Here is an 11,859-nt window from a genome sequence, read left to right on the forward strand (position 1 = left end):
TCTTCGCCCTCGCTTCTACCATGTTTTTTCGTCATGAACGGCCCAAAGAATATCATGCAGCTGCGTCTCTATAACACCCACGATGCGGCTATATCTCCCACGTGTCGAGGCACGACTTAGAGGCATAACTGCATGTTGGTTTAGTCGCAAGTGGGGTAATCTTCACACAACCCTATGTACTGAATAAGAAAGGGATAAAGAGTTGGCTTACAATCGCAACTTCACACAAATAACAAGTTAAACATACATCATCTAGAGTACAATCAAGGTCCATCTATGGAACCAAAATAAAGGAAGACAACCCCAAATGCTAGATCCCCGATCGTCCCAACTGGGCTCCACTACTGATCATCTGGAAAAGACACAGAACAACGACTGAGATCTTCATCAATCTCCCACTTGAGTTTGGTAGCATCACCTAGACTGGTATCATCGGCACCTGCAACTGTTTGGAAGTATCTGTGAGTCACGAGGACTCAGCATTCTCACACCCGCGAGATCAAGACTATTTAAGCTTATGGGTAGGATAGGGTAATGAGGTGGAGCTGCAGCAAGCACTAAGCAAATATGGTGGCTAACAAACGCAAATAAGAGCGAGAAGAGAAGCAACACAACGGTCATGAAGCTAGAAGTGTACAAGAAGTGATCCTAAAACTACTTACGCACAACCATAACACACGAACCGTGTTCACTTCCCGGACTCCACCGAAAAGACACCATCACGGCTACACACGCGGCTGATGCATTTTAATTAAGTCAAGTGTCAAGTTCTCTACATCCGGACATTAACAAATTCCCATCTGCCACATAACCGCGGGCACGGCTTTCGAAAGTTTAAACCCTGCAGGGGTGTCCCAACTTAGCCCATCACAAGCTCTCACGGTCAACGAAGGATATTCCTTCTCCTAGAAAGACCCGATCAGTCTCGGAATCCCGGTTACAAGACATTTCGACAATGGTAAAACAAGACCATCAAAGCCGCCCAATGTGCCGACATATCCCGATAGGAGCTGCACATATCTCGTTCTCAGGGCACACCGGATAGGTCAAGCTACGAGTAAAACCAGCCCTCAAGTTTCCCTGAGGTGGCCCCGCAGGCTGCCCGGTTCGGACCAACACTTAGAGAAGCACTGGCCTAGAGGGGTTAAAATAAAGATGACCATCGGGCTCCGAAAATCCAAGGGAAAAGGCTTAGGTTGTTAGGCAAATGTAAAACCAAGGTTGGGCCTTGTTGGAGGAGTTTTATTCAAAGCGAAATGTCAAGGGGTTCCCATAACACCCAACCGCGTAAAGAAAGCAAAATCAAGGAACATAAGACCGGTGTGACGGAAACTAGGGCGGCAAGAGTGAAACAAAACACCAGGCATAAGGCCGAGCCTTCCACCCTTTACCAAGTATATAGATGCATTAATTAAAAATAAAAGATATTGTGGTATCCCAACATATCTGTGTTTCAACATGGAACAATCTTCATTTTCACCTGCAACTAACAACGCTATAAGAGAGGCTGAGCAAAAGCGGTAACTCAGCCAAACAATGGTTTGCTAGGAAGGAGGGTTAAAGTCTTGACATGTCAAAATGGGAGGCATGATATAACAAGTGGTAGGTAGTGTGACATAACGGTAGAGCGAACAACTAGCAAGCAAAGATAGAAGTGATATTGAGAGTATGGTCATCTTGCCTGAGATCCCGCAAGGAAGAAGACGAGTCTAAGAAGTAGACAAACGGACGTAGTCGAATGGATCCTCACAAACGCAACGTTATCGGAACTATCATGAGGAAGCAATACCGAAAAGAAGCAAACAACATGATAAACAAACATCACATAAACATGGCATGATGCACAATCAAGTATGATGCATGTCCGGTTTAATGAGGCATGGCATGGCAAAGTGCACAAACAAAACTACAAGTTAAGTGGAGCTCAATATGCAACGAGTTGCATATCAACGAAACACCACATTTGATTATTTAGTTCACTCCCGGTTATGTACCCAACAATATTAAATATTATTAAACATGGCAAGAAGTGAGGCAAAAGTAAACTACACATTAGACAATTTTAAGTGAGTCCGGAAACAACAAATAACCATTCCGGTAAAACCCCACATGTGCATAACTAGCAATTTTAATGCAAACAACAGTTTTAAACCTTTTAAATGTCATTATCATGATGCGGATGACATATGCAAGTTTTAAGAAATTTTTGCTGAAAATGTTGACATAAGAGATATGAGGTACTTTGTCACCATGGTGGAAAGAAAGGGTGCCACGAGAACGAATCCGAAAATGATGTCGCGGCAACATATCGGTTCCGGTAGCTCATGGGGATACCGATGCAAAAGGAAATGTGACGTGAGCGTGTCATGCAAGATGATGGGGTGATCCCGGTTACCGGGTTCCCACGGGTCTATGGCATGGCAACAAGGAGGAACGTGCAAGCGACCACTCGGACACGGAGCAAAACACGGGCATCTCATACATCACACAAGCATTCGTTCATGTGCGCCTCTGGGTTATACCTTCAAGGCGTGCAATCGGGACGGTTCGGGTTCGTAGAGGGAAGTAGACGTTCTCGCGATGTAGTGGAAGTAATTGTTCACGGCGTCGGTAGTTGTACATGGCAATCGTGGACGAACTTGGAGGGTCATCATTAGTCGTTCACGGGTCTTCAGCGATGGTTGTGGTACACGTTCTGTAGATGTTCGGGCGGTGGTAGTGGTACACAGTGTCGAAGACGAACTTGACGAATCCAGTGTCCCTTCGGGTGTAGTGGCACTCGGCGAAATCCAAGATGGTTTGACGGTTCCAGACAAAGCGGTAGAGGTACTTGGCGTCAATGTGGCCTCCAGGGTTCTTGACGAATTCCACGTCAGATGTAGTCGTTCATATTTGAAGAGGAACTTGGCACGTCCAAAATCTTCGAGGTTCATCGTGTACTTGATATTACGATGTTGTAGTCGAACTTGCCGGTCTTGCTGAACTGAAGGGTAATTGGCATTTTGTAATCCCATATCCAGGGTCATCATGTAGTCGTTCTCTGTGATGGAGTCGACCTTGACGTGTCCAGGGGACGCTCAGGTCGGTGGGGGTTATTGGTCTTGCGGTTCTGGTCAGCTCATCAAAACGCAAGCAGGGCCGATGGATTCATGGGGCAAGACAATACTAACCTTGTGTGAAGGAGGCCATGGAGGCGAAGAAGCTAACCGGAGGCCGGTACAGAGAGCTGCGGGTCATTGCACTTGTCGATGCGGGCGAGCAGAGGCGCGTCCTCCTCCCCGCTCGAACGAGGCAGAGGCGGGGCAGCGGCTTGCAAAGGTGCGAGATCCGTCGGAGATGAAGAGGGCGGCCACGGGACTTGCAGATCCGGCAGATGGGCGTCCAACCTGGCTGGTGCAGGGACGAGGGAGCAACGGCTTGGCGAGCTTGAGGCCATGGCTGCAGGCTGAGGAACGAGGTCCGGCGGGGTGGCGACGCTGCTGGTGGAGGACGGCGTGGGTGAAGAAGGCAGGGGCGCGAGGAGGCGAAGCAGAGGACGGGGAGGTCGGAGGAGCTGTCCTGGGGGCGGCGTAGTCCGACGAGGACGAGGTCTGGAGCAGGGCACCATGGCGGGGAGGCGACGTGGCTCCGGTGGAGAAGCACGGACCGGCCACGACGATGGTGGTAGATGCAGAAGGCAGGGCCGCAGGCACCCATGGCCTTGACGAGGGGGTCGGGCGCGAGGCTCCTATGGCGGAGGCAACGAACGGGCGGCGGCCATGGCAAACGAGGAGGTAGGATAGTGAGGTGGCAGCCCAGTCGCAGAGGACGAAGGGGAGACAAGGGAGATGGGGATCGATGGAGATGGGGGATCGGGCGTCGGGTTTCTGGCAGCGCGAGGGAAGGAGATGGGATCAAAGGAAGAGACCGAGAGATGGGAACGGGCTCCCTGTCAGCTAGGGTTAGTGCGGCTGGGCCTAGGGAGGCCGCGGATGGGCTGCTGAGATGCCCAGCTGGGCTGCGGGGAAGCAGGCCGGCCTGGCCGCTGGGCTCTCTCTCTCTCCTTATTTTCTTTAGCAGAAAACAATTAAAGAGAAGAAAAAAAGAAATAGGGGGGTTAGGGAAACAAGTTGGACACGCGGATAAATTTCTCGGACTCACAAAAATGTGCTCGTTCCAAGAAAAATGGAGTGGGCAAAATTGCAAGGTTAAATTCAAACTCATTTGATTCAAATTCAAATGATTTGAATAGGAAGTGAGGGTTAGGAAGGTCCAAAAATGTTCGGATTTTTGGTGGAGCTCCGAAAAATGATGAAAGAATATATGGCAAGGTTGGAGACCAAGAATTGAGATAACGAAGACATTGGGAAAGTTTGCAAGTGTGTTATGGTGAATTCCAAATTAAAGAAATATTTAATATAGCTCCCTAATATTGGGAGGATATGTTATAAAGAGAAGTCACTCTTCCCTCGATTTAAATAGATCAACCATCTATGCAATTTATTAGTTGAGTTGAGATGCAAAGATTAATGACATGATGGCATGATGACATGATGCAATGCAAAAATAAAAGAGCAAGCACAAATGAAACACACGGTGATCACGAAAATATGGAAGTCTTCTGAAGCGTCGGTCTCGGGGCGTCACAGTCTCTGGCCCGCCCAGGACGAAAAGCCCGTTTTCTGTCATGATTTTTTGTCATAGAAGTAGGATCCCACCACATCTATGATGATACCGGGAGTTGTCAGAATTATCGTCATAGAAGTGTCATAAGCATGACAAAAAAATCATTTGGCCCAAAGTGTCACAGATGTATCTTTTTTTGTAGTGATGTGGTAGGCAGACATCGCTAGAGAGGTTTATCAATCGGTGTGTGTAGAAAAGAAGGAGTTGTGGAGACCATGTGAGAATGACCTAAAGAAAATAATGAATGTGCGTGATGGATAGAATGCCGAGGGGGGGAGGGCGACGATGGCGTGTGCATGCACGAGAGAAAGTTAGTGCTAGCTACAAAGGTTAGAGGATATGTGTTGATGATATCCCAAACAAAAGTGTGACACAGTGCAATGTGTGTGAAATAGAGGCCTATCTATATCATATATAGAGGGGGCGATCCACGAGAAGAGAGGGAGGGGTCATATATATCGATAGAGTCGAAGAGAGGATCAAGTGTGTGGGTGCGAGATCGATGAAGAGCGCCATCAAAATTGCGTGTGTGCACGTCAAAGATATAGGGCGACTGACCTACTGGAACATCAGAGGGCACATGGCAAGTTTGTGTGTGGCAGGGAGACATGACTAGAGCGCTCGATGTATCGATGTGTGTGGGGGGGGGGAGGGGGAGGTAGAGACCTAATTAGAGAGGTAGATCGACTTGTATATGTGTTGAGAAGGAGAGACCTAGCTATGCCTTGGGGGATATTGGTCGACATCCATACATAAGTGAAGGAAGAAAATAGGTTGGGAGAGATAGAGAGGTAGAGTGTCGGAGGGGTGGTGGAGTTGCTTCTCGAAGATGGTGGGAGAGGCCTACTAGACAAACTGAGGGTACAACTGCAATATCAAGAAGAGTGGGGATGTGTTTCTGTGTGTGCATGTGCGTGATAGATGTGTCAGGAGGTATGCATGGATGATGAAGGGGGACCATGTGTTTGGTAAGCAGACCTAGATCGGTAGATCAATTTTTGTGTGTCGGAGGAAGGGACAGACATAACTAATGAGGTAGATTGATCGGCGCGTGGGGAAAACGAGTTATTGAGGACCTAGATAGCTATATGTATAGTGGGAGATGGTCGGTGTACATCCATTTGTTAGATGAAAATAAGGCCCAAAGAGACGGATAGAGAGAGAGAGAGATGGAGCTACGAGGTGGTGCGAGAGGCCTACTACCTAGATAGGGGGAGGATTGTGTGATTGTGAGATCAATGAAAACAGGGGCGAGAGTTTACACGTGTGTGGGACTGTATGAGAGACACGAGGCATGGACAGAGAAAGGAGGAGATGGAAAGTGTGTGTGTGTGTGTGTGTGTGTGGTAGGTAGACATCACCGGAGAGGTTTACCGATCAGTGTGTGTCGGAAGGAAGGAGTTGCGGAGACTATGGGAGAACGACCTAAAGAAAAAGTGAATGAGCACGATGGATAGAATGGTTAGGGAGGGGGCGAGGAGGGCGTGTGCATGCACGAGAGAAAGTTAGTGCTAACTACAAAGGTTAGAGGATTGTGCGGGTGTAAGAGACTAACAAAGATCATAATTTGATATGAAAGTGGATTCATATATTTGAATAAGAGATCATAGTGTTATAAACCTATGCATGCATGAATATAGTGGTGATACGCATGGTGTTGTTTTGGACATGTTATACTGTAATGTGATAATGCGTGGCGTTTGAAACTCACAGCTAAATATGGAACAATCTAAACCATACTATATATCGAACAATCTCACATTTTATTTGAGTTTGTGATAATGTGTTGCGTTTGCAGCTCACAACTAAATATCGAACAATCTAAACCATACTATATATCGAACACTTTCACATTTTATTTGAATTTGTGATAATGTGTGGCGTCTGCAACTCACAGCTAAATACTTGTAGGCATAGGGGGCGTGGCACCATACATTATGTGATAAACACATTATACATATGAGACATAGTTTAGATTATGAAGATCTAGCTAGAGCTTGAAATGTACTGTGATTCGAAATCAATATAAAGTGGATTCAAACAATCAAGTTCGAGTTCATATAGTACACATAGTTCATATCTAAGTCGACATTAATCATGTGGTGTGTTGTGAAGATAATATATAAACGATGGTTTAACTTGACAATAATGATGCTTGTAGATCTTATTAAAATAGAGAAATGAATTCAAATGGTTTAAGTTGAAAACAATCATGATTGTAGATCTTATTCTAATAGAGAAACAAATTCAAATTTAGTTCATATTGAAGCGGTAGTATATACATTTGGAATGCACTAAAATGTTAATTTGAGTAGGAGGTTGCATGCATTATACACATAGCGAAATATTTTAATTGAACATAACATGGATTCAAAGTTTTGAATGGCATTTGCAGTGCAAATTGATTTGGTAGAGTACACGGGACTAGACTCTCTTGTGTGGGGCGAATTGATTTCTTTTTGGTTTTTTCGTCGAGGGAAGTGCGAATTGATTTGATATGGTGTACATGTTAGGCTTGTCCGGAAATTTCAACCCGTGCCTTGTTATCCCGAATTTTTAAGATATCATGGTCCTAAAATTCCCTCCATCTCAACCCGCGCCTTGCTATCCCAAAATTACAATGCGCGCGAAAACTCCCACCTCCTGCGAAATCTTGACACGCGAAATTCCCGTGATACACCTGAACCGAAAGAACCACCTAGGTCAAATCGGTGGGGCTACTTTCGTAACTTATCCCACATTTCGGACAAGCGCATCCCTAAGCCATGGTTCCCCCTCCCATCCCCTCCCCCCATTCATACACCGAGGCCGCAAAAACCCACGAAGCCCCACACCCTCCTCCGTCCGCCACCCAGCCGGAGCCTCTTCCCCGATGACATCGTCCACCGCAACAGCTCGACGTCCCTCATCCACCGCACCGGATGAGGATCCGTCATCAATCTTGTTCTCCCGCCGGTTTAGCCACACATCCTCCACCCTCAGGGAGCTGCCCCGATGTTCCCTCGTCTTTCGCGCCACCTCCATTCCCACAACACCATCTTCACTTGCACCACCGGAAGAGCAGCAGCATCACTGATTCCTCGGATGAAACTAAGGCCTAATCAGCGCCACCAAAGAGGTTCTACACTAATCGCTGCATTTTCTACTTGATTCGATCTCATGGTGCTGCTGGCACTTGCTCGTGAGCCAACATGGCATGGCTCCATCTACGATGGAGTCGCCGGCACTTCCTCCGTGGCGTCGATCCCTCGGTGGTGACGTCCACATCAGTAGGGAGCTACTGCTGCTTTGGCTCTTGCTCGTGTTGCTGCTCTGCCCTTGCTCTCGGTCCCCTGTCTGTTCTACTCTTGCTCGCGCTGCTGCTCTTGCTCTTGCTTTCGTTGCTGCTCTACTCTTGCTCGCACTGCTGCTGCACGAGCAGCAGATCCTGCTCTTGCTTGAGCCCCTGCAGCTGCTACCCGAGATGGTGTTACGCGACCAGCTGCCCCAGCTCTCGCACACGCTGCTGCTACTACTGCTTTTCTGCTACTAGTGCCTTCAGCTTCAACAATAAAATTTAGTTTCAACAGCAATATTCAGTTTCGACAGTAAATTTCAGTTTTGACAGTTAAATTCAGTTTTGACAGTTAAGTTTAGAGATGAGCGGCTGATTTATTTTACATCTAGCACTTTGTGGTTATGTATTTTACATTAGCTATTGGAGATGCTATTGGAATTCAACTAAGGTTAACGTTGTCTCTCTTGTCCTGCTTTAGCCTCGCCGTCATACAACTCACTAGAGCTGCTCCAATGACGAAAACCTCCATCACAGCGGAGCAGTACCCTCGGCTCCATTTCCAGACGCCTAAGATCTTCTTCCCCTCCTCCGACAGCCACATCAGCTGCAATATCCTCAGCGACCAACCCAATCATGTTGAGATCGACATGGCTTCGCCAAAGAGGTTGTACACTTGTTGCATCATTTTTACTCTACATGTTATATATATATATATATATATATTTTGTCCACTGAGCACACATAGTAACGTGAAATACGATTAGTTTCTCCGATATAACTAGCACTGAGGTACCATGGAACTTAGCTATCCGTGATGGACTCTCTAGAAAGCCATCATTATTTATTTCTGCGTGTTTGAGCTGTGCATGTGTAGATGGGCCTGGAAGTTGAGTTAGTAGGGCATTGGCCTGGGTCCAAAGTAGTTCAAGTAGCACAAAAACATTTTTGTAGTGTAGGATTTTGCCTGTTCAAGCCCGCCTACTAGAATTGCCAGTGGTTGAAAGGAAAAGTGAAGGAAAAACATAGGAATTGGAAAGTTTCCTATGGTACTACTATTAATGCATTCGGTTCAAAGGAATGGAGCAAAGGAAAACTATAGGATTTGTTCCTTTAGTGTCTCTTTCAAAGAAAAACCGTAGGAATTTTAATATCCACTTGTCCATCCTTTTGAAATTCCTATTGATGAAGAACAAGACTAAGTGGTCATAGCATAATAGCATTATAATTGTACATTTTCTTGCGGTTTGACTTAATTTGACCATGCTTCTTTGCATCCCTATGACCTTACAATTCCTGCGAACCAAACACTCAAATTGACAGAAATCGTGTGATTTTAAATTCTCTGTTTTGCAAATGCACTCCTATCCTATTACTGTGTATTTCCTATCCCTGCGTTGTTAGAATCATCCAATTCAAATGATCCCTTACAGAATTACTCATCTTACAGATAGTTTTCAAAGAAAACCTTGTGTGGTTTGTCCCGCTCCTGCTGCGCCGTCGTCCACCCCAGCTCAGTTGCTCCAACGACAGAAGGGTCCACCACAGCAGGGATCCGCCCTCCAGACTGTCTTTCGATGCCTCAGATCTTCTTCCCCGTCGTCGTCAGCCATGAAAACTGCATTACCATCATCAACTGAACAGATGACCTCGAGGACTACATGGGTTCGCAAGAGAGGTCGCACTCTTTCATGCCTGCTTATGTTATGCATCGCTTAATATTACATGCTACTTTATCGTCCTGTTCACCGATTAGACTCTGAGTTAGCTCCAAACTAATGCTCAAACTTGAGTTTTTAAATGGTTGTGGGGTACATATCGGGGCGGAAATCAATAGTATATGTCTACTATCTGGGTAACCTCTGGTGTCCACTATGGGTTTCATGTTGGGTAGGAAACAAACAGTAAAGAAGTCATTATCTGTATTTTTTAACTGAAGCCATTATCTGCCTGCCATCATTGGTTTGGTTCTATCCATAGGTTGCTACCATCACTCTGGATTTGTGCATGCACTCCTTACATAATCTCACTATGTTTTATTCCTATGCATGTCAGTTATTGTACACAATGGAACTGAACAAGTAGGGCAAAAGAGACGAGACTTGCGTGGCAATAAAATTTCATGCAGACGTCTCTCCATGGTGGGCGTAGAGGCAGCCCCCCTCCACCCATTTCAGATTGTAATCAAGAGGAAGATAACTGTTCTGAGGGGCATCTAGAAGGAGCATACCACTCCTATTTACCCCCTGAGGTCTTTGCTCTAACTTGGCATGCTGATGTTGGTCATATCATACATATGGTGCCTTGCATTGCTTACTTTATACATCAAATACGTCATCTTCTTAGTTTAGACATGCTTTGTGTGAATGCCATCTGTTTAATTTCTTTATCGTATATGTGAATTATGCAACACCATCTTGTTTAGCCAGGTATCATATATGTGAATTTTGCAATGCCATCGTGCTTAACTAGCCATCTTATATATGAATTATAGCATGCCATCATTTTTTTCATTACGTATTACATTTGTCAACAATGTTAGTACATTCAACTACTCTTCCTGTGCATCAGTCGTTCGACACGGTCATGGAAAAATATGGAGTGGAAACAAGGTCTTCAGAGCAGACAAAGCTATCTGACGAAGCGCATGTCTTGCTGGTTACTGATAGCTCCTTATAGGAGGATTCAGAGATAGATGACCAGTCCTATTCCCCCCCGAGGTGCATGCTCTAACTTGGCAGGGTTATGTTGCTCATATCGTGCGTATGGTGTCTTGCATTGCTATGTCATTTGCTTAGTTTAGACATGCTTTGTGTGAATGCCATGTGTTTAGTGTCTAAGTACCATATATGTGAATTATGCAGTGCCATATTGTTACAAGACATTATATATGTGAATTATGCAATGCCATATTGTTGCAAGGCATTATATATGTGAATTATGCAATGCCATGTTGTTTAGCAAAGCGTCATATATGTGAATTATATCATGTCATCCTTTTTTGTATTTCTCATTGCATTTGTTGACAATGTTTATATATTCAACTGCTCTTCCTGTGCATTAGCCATTTGAATTGATGATGGAGAAATCTGGAGTGAAAACAAGGTCTTCAGAGCAGACAATGCTACCTGCTGAAGCAACTATCTTGCTGGTTACAGATAGCTACTCAGAGGGGTATTCAGAGATAGATGATCAGTCCTATTTCCCCTGACGTCTATGCTCAAACTTGGCAGGATTTCATTACTCATATCATGCATATGTTGTTCTGCATTGCTTAGTTTTTACATCATATATGCGATGCCATCTGCTTACTTGCTTAGTATATAAATCATATATTTGAATTATATCATGCCATCATGTTTACATAGACAACATCTATCTGAATTATGGCATGCCAACCCATTTAATAAAGACATCATATAGGTATATCATCTCATCTTGTTTAGTGTTTACAGTCATCATATTTTGAATTATGTCATTCTATCCATGAATTATATCATGCTATCATGTTTCCATAGGCGGCATGTATGTGAATTATGGCATGCCAACCTATTTAATAAACACATCATATAGTTATATCATGCCATCCTGTTTACATAGTCATCATATTTTGAATTATGTCTTTCTATCCTGTTTAGCTAGCCATCATATATGTGAAATTGTGTCATGCTATCCTGTTTGGTTAGATAACATAAATGTGAATTATTTCATGCCCTCTTTTATTCCCCACTATCCATTTCACCTGTCTATCATACGATGTCTGTACATTCAATTACTTTTCTTGTTTATCAGCCATTTGGATTGGAGGGGGCGATGGCAGTATCTAAGGGAGTAACAAGACGGTCTTCAAAAAAGATAGTGCTTCCAGTCGATGCAGATAGAACCACGGTTGTACTTGCCCAAGAACCAGCCCCACCACA

The 11,859-nt window shown here is 44.9% G+C and overlaps 1 protein-coding gene across 2 annotated transcripts; it reads right to left on the minus strand.

The window, feature by feature from the left end:
* Window positions 1–250: 250 nt before the first annotated feature.
* LOC125537305 lies at window positions 251–3,893 on the minus strand. Of its 2 annotated transcripts, none has more exons than XM_048700601.1 (2): window positions 3,171–3,893; window positions 251–445 (listed from the first exon to the last, which is right to left on the minus strand). In XM_048700601.1, exons 1-2 carry the CDS (start codon window positions 3,694–3,696, stop codon window positions 342–344), a joined length of 630 nt encoding a protein of 209 aa, XP_048556558.1. In that variant the 5' UTR covers window positions 3,697–3,893; the 3' UTR covers window positions 251–341. The 2 variants fall into 2 exon arrangements, with proteins under 2 accessions (XP_048556558.1, XP_048556557.1); XM_048700600.1 differs by lacking the exon at window positions 251–445 and adding an exon at window positions 2,557–3,056.
* Window positions 3,894–11,859: the final 7,966 nt, after the last annotated feature.

Source organism: Triticum urartu, chromosome 2 (genome assembly GCF_003073215.2).
Source record: "Triticum urartu cultivar G1812 chromosome 2, Tu2.1, whole genome shotgun sequence".
Classification (NCBI taxonomy): Eukaryota; Viridiplantae; Streptophyta; class Magnoliopsida; order Poales; family Poaceae; genus Triticum; species Triticum urartu.